Raw genomic sequence first — 21,714 nt, 5'->3', positions numbered from 1 at the left:
CGACCATATTGTACTGAGACTCGACTCTTACCTATATAGATAACTTTTTGTTTAATTTACACTAAAGAGAAAAAAAACAAAAATTATCGTAAACACTATGCTGTTATTCTCACCCTATCTTACGGTATCTTAGTAGTGTGAGTGAAATTAACAACATAAGATATTTTCCAAGTGTGCCTGATGCCATTATCTTGTTCCCTTTATAGACAAAAAAAATCACGTAACATAGTTTTAAGAATCGAAACATTGGCCACGAGAAATTAACTATCATGGTTGAAGGAAACTATCCACTTTGAGAATCATTTTTTAAGAATCCAGAACTTGTCTTACGAGATCTTAGGAGGCTGATACCTGGTCTCTGAGAAGCTAAGTGTCATGTTGATGGTGATGGTTCGTCAGGCGCTGTCTGATTCGCCAGAGAGGGCACTGTCTCATCCCAGAGCGTAAAAATGAAGTGGGGGGGAAGTGTGTGTGTGTGTGTGTGTGTGTGTGTGTGTGTGTGTGTGTGTGTGTGTGTGTGTGTGTTTGTGTGTGTGTGTGTGTGTGTATGCATGTATACCATTCTTCACACCTTTTCCACCTGACAATATGCAAATTTACACCTGCTTTCAGTTTGTTTTCCTCCGTCAGCCTCACGATAATGACTTTGGTCCTTTGAGTTATGGGACACCAACATGCATCAGGGGCCGCGTCAGGTGGCCAGGTGGTGTCAGGTGTCGTGTGAGGTGGACAGGTGGTGTCAGATGAAAGATATATGAGGGCAGGAGGGTGTCAGGTGTCTCGTGTACAGGGTGGGAAGGTGGTGTCAGGGAGGTGATTATATATACGTAGGCAGGTGGTGTCAGGTGTCATATAAGGTGGGCAGGTGGTGTCAGGTGTCATATAGCGTCGGTGTGTACACGTCATCAGTGCTCTTGATGACTCACTACAATGTATTCAACACCCACCTAACCTAACCCAACCTAACCTAACCCAACCTAACAGTGTATAGTGTAGAGAGAGAGAGAGAGAGAGAGAAAAATGTAAGACAAAAGAGAAAGGTGGGGTAAAAGAAAGGGGCGTTAAACCATCCAGGTGAGAATTGTAAAAGACAAAAAAAAAATATTAAGGAAAAATCTGTGAGGGAGGAGAGAGCGGCCCCCTTCCCTACCCGGAATTTCCATCACTATTGATTTAGCAATTAAAGCAACATCCATAACCTGGGCGTACAGTGTGTGTGGGCGTGGAGGAGTGTGTGGGCGTGGAGGAGTGTGTGGGCGTGGGGGAGTGTGTGGGCGTGGGGGGAGTGTGGGTGTGGGGAGGTGTGTGGGCGTGGAGGTGTGTGGGCGTGGGGGGAGTGTGGGCGTGGGGGGGGTGTGTGGGTGTGGGGAGGTGTGTGGGCGTGGGGGAGTGTGTGGGCGTGGGGGGTGTGTGTGGGTGTGGGGGGTGTGTGGGCGTGGAGGTGTGTGGGCGTGGGAAAGTTTGTGGGCGTGGGGGGAGTGTGGGCGTGGAGGTGTGTGGGCGTGGAGGAAGTGTGTGGGCGTGGGGGAGTGTGTGGGCGTGGGGGGAGTGTGTGGGTGTGGGGAGGTGTGTGGGCTGGAGGTGTGTGGGCGTGGGGAAAGTTTGTGGGCGTGGGGGAGTGTGTGGGCGTGGGGGTGTGTGGGCGTGGGGGTGTGTGGACGTGGGGGGTGTGTGGGTGTGGGGTGGTGTGTGGGCGTGGGGGTGTGTGGGCATGGGGGTGTGTGGGTGTGGGGAGGTGTGTGGGCGTGGGGGTGTGTGGGCGTGGGGGGAATGTGTGGGCGTGGGGAGTGTGTGGGTGTGGGGGGAGGTGTGGGCGTGGGGGGTGTGTGGACGTGGGAGGTGTGTGGGCGTGGAGGGTGTGTGGGCGTGGAGGTGTGTGGGCGTGGGGAGCGTGTGGGCGTGCTGTACGAAGATACATTGTCTTGTGTTGGTGTAGTACATGGTCGTGTTATAAGAGACACATGGGCGTGCGTGTAGTGGGAGTGGTGTGGGCGTGCTGTAAGAAGACACATGGGCGTGGTGTGGGTGTGGGCGGAGAATAAATTAACTGTACATGGGAGGTCGATCTTTTGAGTCACTGATAAATTAAATAATAATGGAGGAGACGGAAGCCAATTTGTAGAGGTATTGTACTGGGGTGTAGGTGGGTGTAGGTGGGTGTAGGGGTGTACTGGGGTGTAGGTGGGTGTAGGGATTCGGGTGGTGTAAAGAGAATTGTACTAGGGGTGTGGAGTGGGTAGGGGTGTACTGGGGTGTAGGTGGGTGTAGGTGGGTGTGGGGGTGTGCTGGGGTGTGGGTGGGCGTGGGGGTGTGGGTGGGTGTGGGTGGGTGTGGGGTGGGTGAGTGTGGGTGGTGTGGGGTGTGCTGGGGTGTAGGTGGGTGTAGGGGTGTAGGTGGGTGTAGGTGGGTGTAGGGGTGTACTGGGGTGTACGGGGGTTTAGGTGGGTGTAAGGGTTGTACGGAGGTGTATATGAGCGTAGGTAAGTGTATGGGGAACCTAACCTAACCCACTAATCTACCCTAATCTAACTATACCTAATTACCCCTAACCTAACCAACCCCAACCTAACCTAACCTAACCATAACCAAACTCAACTTAACCAAATTCCCTGTGTAGCCTAATTATCTCAAACTACAAGCGGATAAACTATATACAATATCTATGTAATTCATCTAAGCTCTCTATAAGAAACTACTATATGAAGTGTACGTTTTCTATACCCCTTCAAGTGACGCCTGACAGAAACAGCTGATTATGTTAACAAACAGATGACGAAGGGATCATGTTTACCTCTGGCCCCCGAGATTTACCTGTAGAGAGTGTGTTACCTGAGCCCTGCGAGACACACACCTCATTAACACCTGGGTACAGCGAGTGATACCTTATCGTTTAATGAATTCAGTTAAAGGAGTCTATATGTATTATGTATTATGTATTATATTGTTTTATCGAGGCCATGTATATGATTCTTAAATTATTCCGCCCTATTTGTGTTATTTATACATATGTATATTTTAGTGGCCTCGTAATTTTAGGAATACATATGAATATCCGTGTAAATGCACTGCCAATAATCCGGATACATTTGTAAATTAGTTATAAGGTTCTATGACTATCATGTATATTTATGTATACTGATTATAGCGACTTAATGCCCCGTAGACATAACTGCCTTACCCTACAGCACAGACTAACACCATTTAAAAAGTCAGATCAAATGCTTTAAATAATACCCCGACATAGAATCTAATCCTCTATGTGGCCGATGCTTCACTGAGGAGACAACACGGTCACCACGGAGAGTTGTAACATTATAAGTGCTTGATGTGTGAAATGTGGATAAGACTATAAAGTGTTCAGAATATTAAATTTACACCGAGACTCTACCTTAATATAAGACTTAAGTTATTTAGTTGAGAAATAAAAGTAAATGAAAGAATTTATTAAAAGATTGAGTCCCTTTGTTATGTATGGTGTTAAGTGAAGGTGATTCATTAAGGTAGAATTTTAGTGTAAACTTGATGTTTTTGTTAAGTTAATTTTGTTCTTTAGTTTAAGTAAATGAGCTAAGTGTATTTTTATGTCATCAGCAACGAGGAATATTAACCGTAAGAACCTTTCAGAATCTCCATCCAGGTGTTACTGACAGCAGAAAGTTGATTTGCATCTGATACGATCAAATAATTCTAGTGACTGAGTTCCATCATTATCTACCAGTGAAATTTATAGCCAAAAACTTCATCCCGATATAACACATTGACTGTATAATTATCCTCTAACTTTTAATTAACAACACTGAACAAAATACCGCGTAAATCCCGACCACAACTTCGTTAATAAACACCTGTAAACACCTGCCGTTAGTGAGTTTATTAGTGAACTTCCGTGATACAGTTAAGGTCATAATATATAATCTCTCTGTATCTTAAGTTGTTCATGCAATAATAAGGCTCCGACAGAACCGGTGTTGATAACTACATCAGTCCGGCCCGTCTGTCCAAACCTGTCTAACAGCTTATGACTGTCTGAAAATACTCCCCCCGTACCCCTCCTCCAACCCAGGTCCCCGTCCCTCTCATCCTCCCTCTCACCGTCCCTCTCACCCTCCCTTCCCACCGTCCCTCTCACCCTCCCTTCCCACCGTCCCTCTCACCCTCCCTCCCACCGTCCCTCTCACCCTCCCTTCCCACCGTCCCTCTCACCCTCCCTCCACCGTCCCTCTCACCCCCTCCTCCCCCGTCCCTCTCACCCTCCCCTTCCCTTCATCCTCTCCCCCTCCCTCCCACCATCCTCTCTCTCCCCTCCCACTCTCCCAACTCCCCCACCCTCCATTCTCTCCCACCCACCCACCTACCACCAGCTCCCACTCACCAAACTCCCTCTCCATTCTCCCACCTCCCATAACGTCTGCTACGTGTAACTGGTCATTGTGATTTTGGCAGTAGCTGTAAAAACACTCTGCCAGCACTAGCAATCAGTAGCGTCTGGCGTTCCTCCCGCCCTGCAATGACATGCCACCCAAGACAACCACCTAGACGAACCCCTCCCCCTCTCCACCCCCTCTCCACCCCCGGCCTTCCAGCAGGGGTTCTGATAAAGACAAACGGGTTCAGGATGATGACACACAGAGAAACGATATTGATGGAGCTGTTACCTAGAAATAATGGAGGAACTATTGATCCTAACCTAACTAACCTAAACCGATGTGTGTGTGTGTGTGTGTGTGTGTGTGTGTGTGTGTGTGTGTGTGTGTACATATAGTTTCACCAGTTACCTCTCTCTCTCTCTCTCTCTCTCTCTCTCTCTCTCTCTCTCTCTCCTCCCTGATCCACCCTTTACAAAACCGTGAGGAAAAAGATGATAGCTAGAGAGATGGATAAAAGAGGGCGTGGAATATGAGCAGACGACGAGGTAGAGATAGACTGATAGATAGATGTTTACTCGTTGATGTGGCGGTGTTGGACAAAACCCCACCGGACAATAACCCCACCGGACAAAATCCAATCTTTTTCGTCCGGTGGGGTTTTCAGTTTAGGATATTATTCTTCAGTGGGATTTTCTTTGAGGGGATTTTGTTTTGAGGATTTTCTTCAATTGGATTCTGTTTAGAGCGATTTTATTCTGGGAGATTTTGGTTCGTGGGATTTTATTTGTTGAGATTTTGTCCGAGGACTTATGAAAGAGGAAGGAAGAGGGAGAACGGGTCAGGCAGTGTACAAACTTGTGTATGGTGAGGCCGAGTCCCCCTTCAGGGCTAAGGGCTGAGAGGTACCCTTCAGTCTGGCCACATGATACCTGAGGAAGGGAAAGGGGAAGGAAGGGGAGGAAAGGAAGAGGTGGAGTGAGGGAAGGTAGGGGGTGTAAGGAGGGAGGAGAGAGGGAGGAAACGGAGGAGAATGGGAGAGGAACGGAGGAGAGAAAGGAAGGGAAGGGAAGGGAAGGGAAGGGAAGGGAAGGGAAGGGGAAGGAAAAAGGAAGGGGAAGGAGAGGAGCACCACCACAACTATGACTCTCACAACAAAAACAAAAGTAACAACAACAAACAATAAAAACAACAACAAAGGAAAATTAAACCAAAAAAAAAAGCGAGAGACAAAACAAGGGAGAGTTAGGAAAGGCAATTGACGGAAACTAGAGGGGCGAAGGAGAGAGAGAAAGTAGAATATATAAACAACATACGAATTAGTCCCTGAACTCCCCCCTCTAATACAGTTCCCTTAATCACGGGGAAATAACAAGTTGATCCTACAGGCTGATTAGGGGAGGGAAACTGAGGGGGCGAGGAGGAAATGGGAAGGGGAGAACGTGGTGAAGGAGGGGGAAGAGGAAGGAAGAGAGGAAAATGGGAAGAAGAGAATGAGGGGTATGGGGAGTGGGAGTAGGGGAGAAGGGGTGAGAAGAGAGTGGTGGAAGGGGGAGAAGGAGAGGGAAGAGTGGGGGTAGAGTGGGGGGGGAGGAGGTGAGGGTCTAATCGGTTTAAATAAACAGAGATAAACATTAAACACAATGCAAATTACCACTGAAACTTTCCCCGAAACATACACATGTGTGGGGGCGGTATATATGTGGTTTTGCAAAAACATGTGGGCGTGGCATCACTTGAGTGAGTGCAACAGCTGTATGGGCGTGGCAACAGCTGTATGGGCGTGGCAACACACGAGGGGATACCTGATATTTTCAATTTGTTTTGTATTTTCATCATCTTTCTCACTGTCTCCCTCGTCTCTCCTTCTCTCCTCCTCGGTCTTCTCCCTGGTCTCTCCTCGGTCTATCCCTCGGTCTCTCCTCGTCTCTCCCTCGGTCTCTCCCTCGGTCTATCCTCGGTCTTTCCCTCGTCTCCCTCGTCTCTCCCTCGGTGTCTCCCTCGGTGTCTCCTCGTCTCTCCTCGGTGTCTCCCTCGTTCTCTCCTCCGTTCTCTCTCCTCGGTCTATCCCTCGGTCTCTCCCTCGTCTCTCCTCGGTCTCTCCTCGGTCTTTCCTCGTCTCTCCCTCGTCTCTCCCTCGTCTCTCCCTCGGTCTCCCTCTTCTCTCCCCTCGGTGTCTCCTCGGTCTCTCCTCGGTCCTGTCCTCCGTCGTCTCCCTCGTCTCTCCCTCGGTGTCTCCTTCGTTCTCTCTCCCTCGGTCTCCTCCGGTCTATCCTCGGTGTCTCCCTCGTCTCTCCCTCGGTGTCTCCTCGGTCTCTCCCTCGGTGTCTCCCTCGGTGTCTCCCTCGGTCCCTGTCCTGGTCTATCCCTCGGTGTCTCCTCGTCTCTCTCCCTCGGTGTCTCCTCGGTCTATCCCTCGGTGTCTCCTCGTCTCTCCCCTCGGTGTCTCCTCGGTCTATCCCTCGGTCTCTCCCTCGGTCTATCCTCGGTGTCTCCTCGTCTCTCCTCGGTGTCTCCTTGTTCTCCCCCCTCATTGCCTCTTGTCTCCTCACTGTCTGTCGGTCTGTTCCCTCCCTGCAAAACCACTTACCTTCTCCCTTCTCCCTCCCCCTCTTCACACTCCCTCTACCCCCTCCTCCTTCACCTGCACGAGACAGTACCCACACCTCACCTGAGCGAGACAGTACCTGCCCCACACCTGAACGAGACAGTACCTGCCCCACACTTGAGCGAGACAGTACCTGCCCCACACTTGAGCGAGACAGTACCTGCCCCACACCTGAGTGAGACAGTACCTGCCCCACACCTGAGTGAGACAGTACCTGCCCCACACCTGAGCGAGACTGTACCTGCCCCACGCTTGAGCGAGACAGTACTTGCCCCACAGCTGAGTGAGACAGTACCTGCCCACACCTGGCGAGACAGTACCCACCTGAGTGAGACAGTACCTGCCCCACACCTGAGTGAGACAAGTACCTGCCCCACACCTGAGTGAGACAGTACCTGCCCCACACCTGAGTGAGACGTACCTGCCCCACACCTGAGTGAGACAGTACCTACACACTCTTATCTGGAGCATTAGATAATTGGGGTGGAAGCTGTCATCATATCCCGTTACTCAAGACAGTGCTATAATTTGTGGGCGGCAGGGTGGTTATCTGGGTGGCGGGTGGTTAGCTGGGTGGCGGGGTGGTTAGCTGGGTGGCAGGGTGGTTAGCTGGACGGCGGGGTGGTTAGCTGGATGGCGGTGGTTAGCTGGATGGCGGGGTGGTTAACTGGACGGCGGAGTAGTCAGCTGGGTGGCAGGGTGGATCAAGATGGGTGGCTCCTGGGTGGTGAATGTGTACTGAATGATAATGAATGGCTAATTTATGGGGTGATTGACTGGATAATTAATGGGCTTGAGGATAATGGGTATCATGAGTGCAGAATGGTAAAGAATGGGTGATAAATGGGTGGTTAATGGGTGATAAATGGGTGGTTAATGGGTGATAAATGGGTGGTTAACTGGTGATAAATGGGTGGTTAACGGGTGATAAATGGGTGGTTAACGGGTGATAAATGGGTGGTTAATGGGTGATAAATGGGTGGTTAATGGGTGATAAATGGGTGGAATGGGTGATAAATGGGTGGTTAATGGGTGATAACTGGGTGGTTAATGGGTGATAAATGGGTGGTTAATGGGTGATAAATGGGTGGTTAATGGGTGATAAATGGGTGGTTAACGGGTGATAACTGGGTGGTTAATGGGTGATAATGGGTGATAAGTCTTGTTAATGGGTGATAATGGGTGATAAGTCTTGTTAATGGGTGAGAAATGGGCCTAATGGATTTAACTCAATAGAGAGAGAGAGAGAGAGGATGAAATAGAAAGCAAGAAAAGAGGTGAATAGCACAGGAACAGGTAAAAAAAGCAAAAAGAAAGAAAAGGGGGAAGGGAAGAGAAGGGAAGGGAAGGGAAGGGAAGGGAGGAGAAAGATTACTGAAGCAGGAAGAGAAGACTCGAAAAATAAGATATTAAAAGAATACGAGAGAGAGAGAGAGAGAGAGAGAGAGAGAGAGAGAGAGAGAGAGCAGAAATACGAACAAGTTAAAGAAGTATAAAAAAGATAGAAAAAATAGGTAAATAAATAGACAGTAGAAGAACGAATGAAAGAAAGAAAGAAAGAAATAAAGAAAGGAAGAAAGAAAGACACACAAATAACGAAAAAAGTATCTAAACAAAAACGATAAATATAAACAAAAGAGGAAAAGCAAGAAGAAGAACTAACGAGAAGATCCTGATAACAAAAGAGAAGAGTACCGGAAGAGGATGAATATAAGGAGATAGGAAAATTTAAGAGAAGAGAAAATAACGAAGAAAATATATAAAGAAAAAAGAAAGAGAGAGACAGACGGAGATAATAAAAAATGTGGTTAAGAGGCGCAGAACGAGAGAAGAGAATGGCGAGAGAAACTAGAGAACGAAATACGAGGATAAGGAACGAAGACTAAGTTATGCAAAGAGAGAGAATAACAATAACAAACTGGTAACTTACGAGGGCGGAATTGGAGAGAGAGAGAGAGAGAGAGAGAGAGAGAGAGAGAGAGAGAGAGAGAGAGAGAGAGAGTATAACGAAGAAGAAAATACGTAAAATCAGATATATATAAAGATAAAGGAGGAGGATAGATATGATAAAGAGAGAGAGAGAGAGAGAGAGAGAGAGAGAGAGCATCGTAAAAGCTGATGAGACGACCGCTGGTGCAGGGGTGTTGGTCATGCCGTAAACAGATCAATGTAATGTTTCTCCTACTGCCCAAGGTGTATGTGGGTGTATGTGGGTGTGGGGTATGGATTAGTTGGCTAAGAGATGTATGGACAGGTAGGTGGGTGGGTGGGTGGGTGGGTGGTGGGTGGGGTGGGCAGGTGGGTGGGTGGTGGGTGGGTGGGGTGGGTAGGGGTGGGTAGGTGCCTGAACAACTACAGAGAAGGTAAAAAAAAAAACCATCAGAACCCAACAACAAACTCGCCTTCCTTCTAGTTAATGACACACTTTACCACAAATACCCAACGCCAGACGAAAGTTCGCCCCTCCCTGCCTTTCTCCTCTCTCCTGCATTGGTCCCTCTCTCTCTCTCTCTCTCTTACTCGCCTGGGGGCAACACATTCCAGATTCTAGACTCTCGGATGTAAACAAACTTACCATTACGTCTATAAACATTGGATTTCGATGATTGGAGGAGAGAGGGAGAATCAGTTCCCTCCATCACACCCTTTTACGTACATACACTGTAAATCCTACCTTATATTTCTAAGTTAAAAATCGCCATTAACTTGGTAAGTGCAGCTGAATCCATCAAAGTTTGAAACTCTAACGCCAGGAAAGCTTTTAATAACACCTTCGCGCTCGCTGTTGAAGTTAAGGTTAAGTTCCAATAAAAATGATAGCGAGTTTGTTTATGCTCCTCCCCCCCCCCCCAGGGACTCTTCCACCTCCTGCTGTGGCTCGGGAAAATTACGTCCTGGTTGGGAGACTTTGAGACGTTGTTTACCCGGGCTTATTATTATTATTATTATTATTATTATTATTATTATTATTATTATTATTATTATTATTATTATTATTATTATTATTATTATTATTATTATTATTATTATTATTATTATTATTATTATTATTATTATTATTATTATTATTATTATTATTATTATTATTATTATTATTATTATTATTATTATTATTATTATTATTATTATTATTATTATTATTATTATTATTATTATTATTATTATTATTATTATTATTATTATTATTATTATTATTATTATTATTATTATTATTATTATTATTATTATTATTGTGTGTGTGTGTGTGTGTGTGTGTGTGTATTATTATTATTATTATTATTATTATTGTGTGTGTGTGTATTATTATTATTATTATTATTAGTATTATTATTATTATTATTATTATTATTATTATTATTATTATTATTATTATTATTATTATTATTATTATTAATATTATTATTATTATTATTATTATTATTATTATTATTATTATTATTATTATTATTATTATTATTGTTATTATTGTTATTATTATTACCAGTTCATAATTATCACGTTATTACTGAAGTCCACCCGTTCAATGACACACACACACACACACACACACACACACACGTTTATTATGCTTGATGAGAACTTGAAATTAGGTTGATGAAATATTTTACTGGTGATGGGAAATGTGAAGGTGTTGGCAGCCATAGTTGGCCTCTGGTGTTGTCCTCAGCAACTCTTACCTCAGTCGGCCCACCCACCTATCACTTATGTTAACAATGGCATTTTCTTTCTTGTTTGTCTGTCTGTGTCTCTGTCTGCCTGTCTTTCTGTCTATATAACTATCTGTCTGTCTGTCTGTCTGTCACTATATATCCCAGGGTTGACAACGGAACAGTGATAGGCCGTTTGATAAAATTTTGCATCACCTGAAGATCAGACACCCCTGCTTGTATCACCTGAAGATCAGACACCCCTGCTTGTATCACCTGAAGATCAGACACCCCTGCTTGTATCACCTGAAGATCAGACACCCCTGCTTGTATCACCTGAAGATCAGACACCCCTGCTTGTATCTTACGAAGATCAGACACCCCTGTATGTCACCTGAAGATCGAACACCCTGCTTGTATCACCTGAGATCAGACACCCCTGCTTGTATCACCTGAAGATCAGACACCCCTGCTTGTATCACCTGAAGATCAAAGACACCCCTGCTTGTATCACCTGAAAGATCAGACACCCCTGCTTGTATCACCTGAAGATCAGGAGCACCTGCTTGTATCACCTGAGAGATTAGGCAACCAAGATTATTTCACCTGAATATTGCCCCGAAGCTACCTGGAGAGGTTAGGTTAGGTTAGTCAGTATACTGTATATTCTCGTCTATGTATAAACCTCCACGTTGCTTTTATGTATATATCTATAGCCATGTATACATATATAGATATACAGTGAAGGAGGAACAAGAGCCCCTGAACGTGATAAACCCGTGTTACACAACCGAGAGTGGGTCCGGGTCGTATTCTGGTCTTTGTCAGCTGGTGTTGGTATTATTATTATTATTTAGAGACTGGAGCTCATCAAGTGGACGGGCGTGTGTGAGTGTGCCTGTGTTTGTGGGTAAATAACACTTGTTTGTTGTACACAGAGTTATGTTTCAGCCCGACGTTTGTCAACAGGTCGAGGAGAGGTAAACAAAGTGTGTGTGTGTGTGTGTGTGTGTGTGCTCTCTCTCTCCCTCCCTCTCTCTCCCCTTCCCTAAGGACTTCAATCCCCCCTCCCTCTTTCCCTCACTCCACTGTTGGCCTCACTCTCTCCATCCCTCCACTTTTCCCTCCCTCCATCCCTTTCTCTCCCCTTGTTCTCTTTCTCCCTCTCCCCCTATACCTATCCCCCCATACCTATCTCCCCCTTTCCCTCGCTTTATCCTCTTCCTCTCCATCTCTCTCTCTTCCTACATCCATTCCTTTTTCCTCCTCTCCTACCTACCTACCTCTCCCTACCTACCTCTCCCTACCTTCCTTCCCCTTTCTTCCTTCCTCCCTCCCTTTCTACATTCATTCCCCTCTCCATCATCCTCCCTTCCTTTATTCTCCCTACCTTTATCTCCACTCCCTCCACTCCTCTCCCCCCTCCCCTCTCCACTACAAAACAGGAAAACTAATTCGGATCACCTGATGATAAGCCCCACCTGAGTTAGGTTAGGTTAGGTTAAGTCCGCAGTATACAGTTTAACCATCGGATGAAATAAACTGGGGTGTCTATAATTCAGGTGACCAAATGTTCGTAAACTCCGGCTCTCAAAATGCCTCGTCCCGGGAGAGAGAGAGAGAGAGAGAATGACAGCCTCTCTCTGGCTGTCAGTCCTCTACCTGACAGCTGTGGGTGGCTGGGGCAACACTGACATACCTTGGGAGTCACGGTTGCACGTACTGAGTTGGTGTGAGTGTTGCAGGTGTTGCAAACTGACGTAAAGTATGAGTGATTGTTGGGATTATGAGTGACTGTTGGAGGTATGAGTGACTGGTGGAGTGGTGGAGGTATGGTATTAAGTATGGTGACTGTTGGAAGTTGGGTGACAGCTATCAAACACATGGCAAAACACTGTAATCCATATATACCATTCCTCCTTCATGGCAGGCCTCTCTCTCTCTCTCTCTCTCTCTCTCTCTCTCTCTCTCTCTCTCTCTCCCACACACACACACAGCTACCTCCTCCTCTTACAATAAACCTCAGTATATTCGCAGCTGTAAAGGAGTCTCTTTTTTCCCCGGCCTGAGCACAATGTTGTTCTTGACTCACCAAATACGGCAAATTTCTCAGATGCTCAAAAACGCTCGTAAGTCCGATAGAGATCTTGAAGTGTATTTAACTTATTGACTTAAGCTCATAAAATACCCCTAGAGATTGTGTTAGAGTTTCGCCAAGACTTAAAAGTTTATAAGGAATAAGATTAACCTGGAGAATATTTTAGTTTATTGCTTTTTTTTAATTATTGGTAACAAATTTGTGTATGATTGTTAGGTTAGGTTAGGTTAGGGTTAAGTTAGGTTAGGTTAGGGTTAAGTTAGGTTAGGTTAGGTTAGGGTTAAGTTAGGTTAGGTTAGGGTTAGGTTAGGTTAGTGACTCCCAACATATAACAAAACTTTAACCAGAAACATTCCTCAGCACCACCAGTTAGGTTAGGTTAGGTTAGGTTAGGTTAGGTTAGGTTAGGTTAGGTTAGGTTAGGTTAGGTTAGGGTTAGGTTAGGTTAGTGACTCCCAACATATAACAAAACTTTAACCAGAAACATTCCTCAGCACCACCAGTTAGGGTGACAAAATTACCAAAACAGAATCTTTGTGATATCCGGACCCAGGAGTGAAAAATAGCCACTCCGCCCTCTCCCCTGCCTGCGTGGTCTTGCCAATCACGAAATACTGCAACTTCAGGTCTGAAATTCAGTAGCCTTGGAGTTCCGGAACTTGTCAACTGTGTTAGACCGCCGCCGCCCACGGGGGAGCTTCATCCAACTGAGATTGAGCATTTTATCTCCTTTCTTTCGTGGTACAGGATGTCTTGTAGTCTTTCACAGGGATAAAAGGCCTTGACTACCTGCATGTGTACTGTACGTGTGAGTCTGTGTGTCTGTGTATGTCTGTGTGTGTGTCTGTGTGTCTGTGTATGTCTGTGTGTGTGTCTGTGTGTTTGTGTATGTCTGTGTGTATGTCTGTGTGTCTGTGTGTGTGTCTGTGTGTCTGTGTATGTCTGTGTGTGTGTCTGTGTGTTTGTGTGTGGAGTGTCTGTGTGTGTGTCTGTGTGTTTGTGTGTATGTTCAGTGTATGTCTGTGTGTGTTCTGTGTGTGTGTGTCTGTGTGTCTGTGTATGTCTGTGTGTGTGTCTGTGTGTTTGTGGTATGTCTGTGTGTCTGTGTATGTCTGTGTGTGTGTCTGTGTGTTTGTGTATGTCTGTGTGTATGTCTGTGTGTCTGTGTGTGTGTCTGTGTGTCTGTGTATGTCTGTGTGTGTGTCTGTGTGTTTGTGTGTGTCTGTGTGTATGTCTGTGTGTTTGTGTATGAACTGTACTTAACACATTCTCTTCAACATTCACAACTTTACTGAATGTCTGAACCTAAAATAATAACAAAAAGTAACTTAGAAGAATGATTTATAAGTTCATTTACTTTTCATCCTCCAAAATAAAAATACCTGTTGCCTCTATATGTACAAGGGAATATAGTCATTCTTTAATTTTAACCAATATATGTTTGTGTTTCCCCATATTCCCGTATCTATATTAACTCTATTTAACCCTTTCATTTTAACATTCATATATAGTCACTACAAATAAACACACAGACACAATATATAGTGTTTGATAAATTCTATTCATTGTTTTCATCCGCAATAAAAGTCGACAGTTTCAGTGCGTAAAAGTGTAATATAGAAACTGAAGAAATATAACGTAGATATAGCCATCTGTTGAAATATAGCCAACTGGTTAAATATAGCCCAAATATAGCCAACAGATGAAATATAGCCCAAATATAGCCAGAATATAGCCAACACATGAAATATAGCCCAAATATAGCCCAGATATAGCCAGAATGTAGCCCAATGAGTTTCTGAGTATGTTATTGAATGGGAAGACGAATAGAAACAATAATGAAGAGAATATTGACAATACTCCAGAGATGATGACCACTAGAGTGTACCAATGGAGCAGTGGTGGTAGTGGGGAGGTTATATTGCAAGAACTAGTGGTAGTGGAGTGGTTATATTGCAAGAACTAGTGGTAGTGGGGTGGCTATATTACAAGAAGTAGCCAAACAATAGAGGTATGAGGACTCTGGTAGCTTAGTTTAGTTTCTTATACAAGTTTCCTCACCTGTTCTTTTTAATTAATCAGGTGTGTGGCGGCGTCAATGGGGAGTGTGTGGACTAAGGTGTGTACAGGTAAGTTCAGGTGTGCCCTACTAGACGACAGACAAACAGCCTTTGAAGATTAATGAAGAGACATAGCAGTAGACACTTACCCTCAGAGACACTTACCCTCAGACACACTTACCCCCAGAGACACTTATCCCCAAAGACACTTACCCCAAAGACACTTACCACCAGAGACACTTACCCCCAGAGACACTCCTTGCACCCCAGAGACACCCCACCCCCAGAGACACTTATCCCAGAGACACCATCCCCAAACACACCCCAATTCCAAAGACACCCAACACCAGAGACACTTCACCCAGAGACACCCCAATCCCCAGGAGCATCACTTACCCCCAGAGCATTCTAACTCCCCAGAGACACTTATCCCCAGAGACACTTATCCTCAAAGACACTCACCCCCAAAGACACTTTCAATTCCAAAGACACTTACCACCAGAGACACCCCACCCCAGAGCACACCCCACCCCAGAGACACTTACCCCAGAGACACCAATTCCAGAGACACTCCTTACCCCAGAGACACGCAATTCCCCTAGAGACACTTACCCCAGAGACACTCCCCATCCCTAGGAGACACCCCTACCCCCAGAGACACTTTAACACCCAGAGACACCCTACCCAGAGACACTCCTCTATCCCCAGAGACACTTACCCCAGAGAGACACTTACCCCCAGAGACATCTTCTACCCCAGAGACACTTTACCACCAGAGACACTTTGTACCCTTATAGACACTTACCCCAGAGACACTTATCCTCAGAGACACTTTCACCCCCAGAGATAGTCACCCCTAAACACACTCACCCTATACACTCAACCCTAAACACTTCCCAACACACTGCCCCCAACACACCACCCCACACACCACTCCCAACACACTCACTCCACACACTCATCTCCAACACACTCAATTCCACACACTCAAAACTACACAAAGCTAGGGTGTGTCAATTCCCTCGCCCCCTTCAACACTATTACACATACCAAATCATCAAAACCACAAAAGATAATGAAAAAAAAAACGAAAATATTTGTGGTTGGTAAAATATGCAAAACACTCAGCACTCTTTTGTTAATAAATAGGAGGCCCCTGAACTGTTCATTGGAGGCTGTATATATATATATATGTTTTTGTCAGGGTAAATACTGAGTGTAAACATGACCTATACACCAGTGGCCCAACTATTAATACAAACATGACTTTATTAAATACCCATCCTCGCTACAGAGAGAGAGAGAGAGAGAGAGAGAGAGAGAGAGAGAGAGAGAGAGAGAGAGAGAGAGAGAGAGAGAGAGAGAGAGAGAGAGAGAGAGAGAGAGAGAGAGAAAACACAACACAGATATATAATAATATAAATATAGACTCGTACATACATACATACATACATACATACATCATATCCCTGACCAAGATAACCAACTCAGGTCAGCCCAAGTGGTCAGGGTCAGCCCAGACAGTCAGGGTCAGTCCAGGAGGTGTGGGTCAGTCCAGGAGGTGTGGGTCAGCCCAGGTGGTCAGGAGGCACGGTGCCACTTCTCCTAATGGCCCCATTGTGCTAATTGACCGTCAACGTCGTTAGGTGAGGCAATATCTGATCAGGTGATGGTGGTGCTGCCAAGGAGTTATTGCTAAGGGTAAATGCTCTTCTATCGTACCTCTTGAGAATTAACTAAAGGCGGAAATTATTTGATGTTTTTATTGGTCTTACGAGAATTCAGATTTAACTGATGTCTTAAAGAATTAACTAAAAAAAAGAGCTTATGGGAATTTTTTTTTACTTTTTTTCATGTTTATTTGTAGTGTTTTTAATAAGTGTTTTTAAGTAAAAAATTCACCAAAAGGTCAATTTATTTTATTTTTTAATTTTTCTTTGGTGTTTTTGTCGTAAATTTTATTATATTTTTTTTAAGTTGTGTTATTAAAAGTAAAACTAAAACTGGGTTTATTTAATATTTCTGATATTTTTATTTTTTATTGTTCGTAAATTTTAATAGAAAACTTAAACATTTGATCAATAAAATAACTATAATAGTGACTTTAATTTGATGTTACACTAGAGTTTTTATTTCCCCCATTATTGATTTTATTTTGTTTTTACGTTCGGTTTTTACAAATAAATTTACAACAGAATTTATTGGCCATATCTCACGAGTATAATGATAATAAATTCAATCCCATGCATTAAAATTAAGATTATACCAGAATTTATTGGTTATTTCAGAGATTTATTAAGTATCGGTGTTTTCGTTTCATCTTTATTTATCTAAAGTTAGTTGTTAATAATCACGGGTGTTTGAAAATAAAATTACATCAGAATTTATTAAATATCTTTAAGAATTTACTATTTATCGTCACTTATCTTTCACCTACATTTATCGTAACTTAATATCTAATAATTCTACGTGTTTAAAAATACGAAATACATCAGGATTAAATACGGAATTTTTGGAGAATTTAATACTTATTATTTAAATTCCACCTACAATATCCATCAGATACAATTAACACAAACAATACTCAAATACCGGGAATTCACGGCAAAATTTATACCACATTATTGTAGGGACCAATTCCTACTGGCGTTTGGGATTCTGTCTAAACACGGGACGAGCAGCGTACAGTTCCACGCCTGGGAGATGACTGACCTTAAAGTGAACTACGGACGGAACCTCAAAGAATTCATTAGCTGAGTTGCCAACGTTTGTTTTTGTGTTTAATATTTGGTACACATGTTGAGGTAGGCTACACTTAAGAGTTTGTTTACGTCTAGTACCAGATATATAAACAAACAAGGAAGTAGACAAATCAACACACACACACACACACACACCAAACAAACCCCAAACAACAAACACAACCAACCAATCAAACAAAAACAAACAAGTGTAAACAAGACCACATCCCCCTATCTCTCAAAACACAGACTTATGATAGATGCAAAAAAACGTCTTGTCCCAATACACGATGAATGGGTCTCTTTCACACTGAATATTTTATGGGCGAGAAAAAAAAATATATATCGATAAGGGTTAAAAATATGATATAGGAGTGAAATATTACGTGTATGTGTTTTGCATAATGGTGTACGTACGTGTGTGTGGAGGGGGGGTTAGTGGGGAGTGGTTGTAGAAAGTTTGGTTGGGTTTGGTTGGGTTTTGCTGGCTTGGTTGGCTTTGCTGGCTTGGTTAGTTTTTGGGTTGGGTTGGCTGGGTTTTGCTGGGTTTAAGGTTTAAGAAGGAGTTGGGTTTGCTGGGTTGCTGTTGCTTGCGTTGAGTTTGGTTTGGTTGCTGCTAGGTTAGGTTAGGTTAGGTTAGGTTAGGTTAGGTTAGTGCTATAGGTGTTTTATGTGGATGATGGTAGGTGGATGGGGGGTCTTGTTACCATGGTGGAGTATGGTAGACTATGGTGGTGATGGTGGAGATGATGGTTAGTAACGAGTATCAGATCACACGTCCGTCTATCACTAATTCCCACTCATCGAAATCCCACCCAACAAGATCCCACTCTACAAAATCCCATTGAAGAAAATCCCACTCGAAAAAAAAGACATTGAACAAAATCCCACTCGAAAAAAAGACATTGAACAAAATCCCACTCGACAAAACCCCACTCGACAAGATGCTCAAAACAAAATCCCACAAGGGAGAAGAGAAACTGGCAAGAGAACGGAAAAAAAAACCCTCAGAATCGATGAGAACAGTGAACCCAGAGCATCCCATTAACCATTAACAATAACCCATTAATCTAACCTGAATAATGGGGGTGAGGAGGGAGGAGGAGTGAGTGGGAGGAGGGGTAGGAGGGAGGGTAGGAGTAGGAGAGTTAATGAAAGCTTTAATCTAGTGAGGTGATTTAAAACTCCAAATATGGCGTCTTAGTCTGAGAGATTCGTTCGTTCAATTTTACTCCCCAATCTTGAGTTAATGTGGATGTGTCTGGTAACGTTGGGAGTCTCTGGGTAATTTCGACGCCATCTTGGTAGTTAGATCAATAAATATGACTACTAATTGTTCGTTTTGTCTCTTAAAGGTCGATGGTTCTAGCTCAGTGTAAATGGTACCTTATGTTGCAGTTGAGAATGTGGTGGTGGTTGAGTGCAGTGCCGGCCATTATTGCTTCCTTATGACCCATTAAGATTTTTAATTCCAGTTTGTAAATAAGAGAAAAACAATAACTACTTTCTTGTAAATAATTAATAAATAGGAAAAAATAAATGCTTGTAAATTACTTGTAAAAAAATTAAACAACAGTTGTATTGAATATGTCGTCATGAACTCGTATACAAGGAAAAATAAACTAACAACCCAATTGGTAGTTAGGAGGAACCAATAGGAGACAGTTCATAGCATCTAACAATAACAGTATCTCGTGTCAGACTGTTATCACGAGAGCAGGTGTGATAGTACTGCCCATTAGGGGGGGGTGTTAATGGTGACTGGTGACGGTGTTAATGGTGACTGGTGACTGGTTGAATGGTGACGACCCAATAGGCATGTCCTGGTTCACTGCATCCCGTTGCTGGTGAAGTGGGGAGGAGGTGGGGTAGGGGGGAGGGGGGAGGGGAGGGGGGAAGAGGGGGAGGAGGGTGGGGAGGGGAGAGGGGGGGTTTAATGGTGATTGGTGATGGTGAGGTCTCCTATTAGTTATCCCTATTATAAGATGTTAATGGTGATTGATGATAATAATGAGTTCTATTAGTGTCTCCATTAGATAATTTTTAATGGTGATTCATAATATTAATGTATTCTATTAGATATGCTATTTAAGTTTATTAATATTTTAGTGAGTGTTAATGGGAATATTCTCTATTAGATGTGCCCATTAGGAGTAATGAAGGGGTTTTATTTACGGTTTTAATATCACCTCATGCCATGTATATTCTTAGCACCCTATTAAAGATATCCATTAAGATAATCATTACAACAATTAGTCAAACATTCCATTATTTTTGCTCATTAACAAGGTGTCGATTCCTATTATGACACAACACTCCATTTTACACCCATTAACTATAACCCTTAAAAGGTACTATTACCCATTAAAAATAGCCCTAGGACCAATAAATACCCACACATTCTTCTCCCAGCACCCCATTAGGTATAACCCATTAGTAGGGAGAAAACTAATGGCCTTTAACACACCCCATCTACCACCCATACTAAACCCATTAAACTTTTATAATAGGGAAATGTATATCGTTACTCTTTCTTACACACTTATACCCTCCCCATTCACTCCCCTCCCCACCACCCCCTTCCACCCCACTCCCCTCCCCACCACCCCCTTCCACCCCACTCCCCTCCCCACCACCCCCTTCCACCCCACTCCTCCCCCACCAGCCCTTCCACCCCATTCCTCCCCACCCACCCTTCCACACCACCCTCCCACCCACCCCTTCCACCCCACCCTCCCCACCACCCCTTCCACCCCCACTCCCCCTCCCCACCCCTTCCACCCCACCCTCCCCACCACCCCTTCCACCCCATTCCCTCCCACCCACCCCCTTCCACCCCACCTCCCCACCACCCCTTCCCACCCCACTCCCCTCCCACCCACCCCCTTCCACCCCCACTCCCTCCCACCCACCCTCCACCCCACTCCCTCCCACCACCCCCTTCCACCCCACTCCCTCCCACCCACCCCCTTCCAATCTCCATCTCCCCACCAATCCTCCTCCTTCTCCCTCCTCCCTACCCATCTATCCATTCTCCCTCTTTTCCCTTTCCCCCCTCATCACCCCTCACCTCCTCTCCCCTCCCTTCTCCCCTCTCCCCCGGCTTTTCTACAGAATACACAGAGGTATAGAGATAGCCTGTAGAGAGTGGCCGAAGTATCTAACCTAAATAGGCGCTACAGTAATTAACTTATTTCATTATGTAGTGATATAAAAGTTGGATTTATTTTTGTTTTTATAAGTATATGTAGAATTAATTGTTTATTTTCTTATTTATTTGTTCTGAAGTATATCATGTGTTGTATGTTTCCCTGGTCAAGAGTTTCCATACATGTTATATAGTAGTTTATACCTAAGACTGTTGTGGTATGTATGTATGTATGTATGTATGTATGTATGTATGTATATGTTCGTTTCTATGTATATGTATGAATATGGAAGAACAAAGTTACAACATGTTTACACACACACACACACACACACACGCACACACACGCACACACACACACACACACGCACACACACACACTCACAGACACACACACACACACACACACACAGACACACACACACAGACACACACACACACACACACACACACACACACACACACACACACACACACACCAATCCACATTAAGTTACCACATTCTTCAACACAACAACCACCCACCCCACCACTACCCCCTCTACCCCACCACTACCCCCTCTACCACACCACTACCACACCACTACCACCACACCACTACCACACCACTACCACCACACCACCACCACAATAGGCCTATATAACTCACCATATATTTACTACAAACTAAATAGGTAGGATTTATAGTGACTCGCCCAGGTACAGTGAAACCTCTATTTAACGGACTACAGGGAGAGGAGAATCCGTTATATCGAGGATCCGTTAGGCAAGAACCCCCCCTCCTCAAATCTAATGAACTACATAGAGATGAAAATCCATTATATCGACAGTCCGCTAGGTATGAAACCCCCATTTAACGGATTGCATGAAGAGATTAGTCCGCTATATGGAGGTTTTACTGTAATATAAAAAACGTGAATAATTATCTGTAGTGACCAAGAAATGTACAAGATTATATAGCTGCTCCCTCCTCTCCCTCACCCTCCCTCCTCCTTCATTTCCCCCCTCACTCTCCTCCCCTCCCCTTGCCCTCCTCCTCCTCCCTCAC

At 44.3% G+C, this 21,714-nt stretch overlaps 1 protein-coding gene across 1 annotated transcript; it reads left to right on the top strand.

The window, feature by feature from the left end:
- The first annotated feature begins 12,693 nt into the window (after positions 1-12,693).
- On the top strand, positions 12,694-15,413 carry LOC121865967 (extensin-like). The gene is made up of 2 exons (XM_042365532.1): positions 12,694-12,748; positions 14,965-15,413. Exons 1-2 carry the CDS (start codon positions 12,694-12,696, stop codon positions 15,411-15,413), a joined length of 504 nt encoding a protein of 167 aa, XP_042221466.1.
- The last annotated feature ends 6,301 nt before the right edge of the window (positions 15,414-21,714 follow it).

Source organism: Homarus americanus, unplaced genomic scaffold (assembly GCF_018991925.1).
Source record: "Homarus americanus isolate GMGI-L3 unplaced genomic scaffold, GMGI_Hamer_2.0 scaffold45648, whole genome shotgun sequence".
NCBI classification, from domain to species: domain Eukaryota; kingdom Metazoa; phylum Arthropoda; class Malacostraca; order Decapoda; family Nephropidae; genus Homarus; species Homarus americanus.
Note: the sequence above shows the minus strand (reverse complement) of the source record. Positions and strands in the feature narration are given on the sequence as shown.

Excerpts from the sequence above, each read along its gene's own strand:
- LOC121865967 (XM_042365532.1), top strand. The coding sequence starts at position 12,694 with ATGTTGTTCTTGACTCACCAAATACGGCAAATTTCTCAGATGCTCAAA. Across the intron at positions 12,749-14,964 it reads TCAGATGCTCAAAAACGCTC|AGACACTTATCCCCAAAGAC; the intron begins GTAAGTCCGATA and ends ACTTACCCCCAG.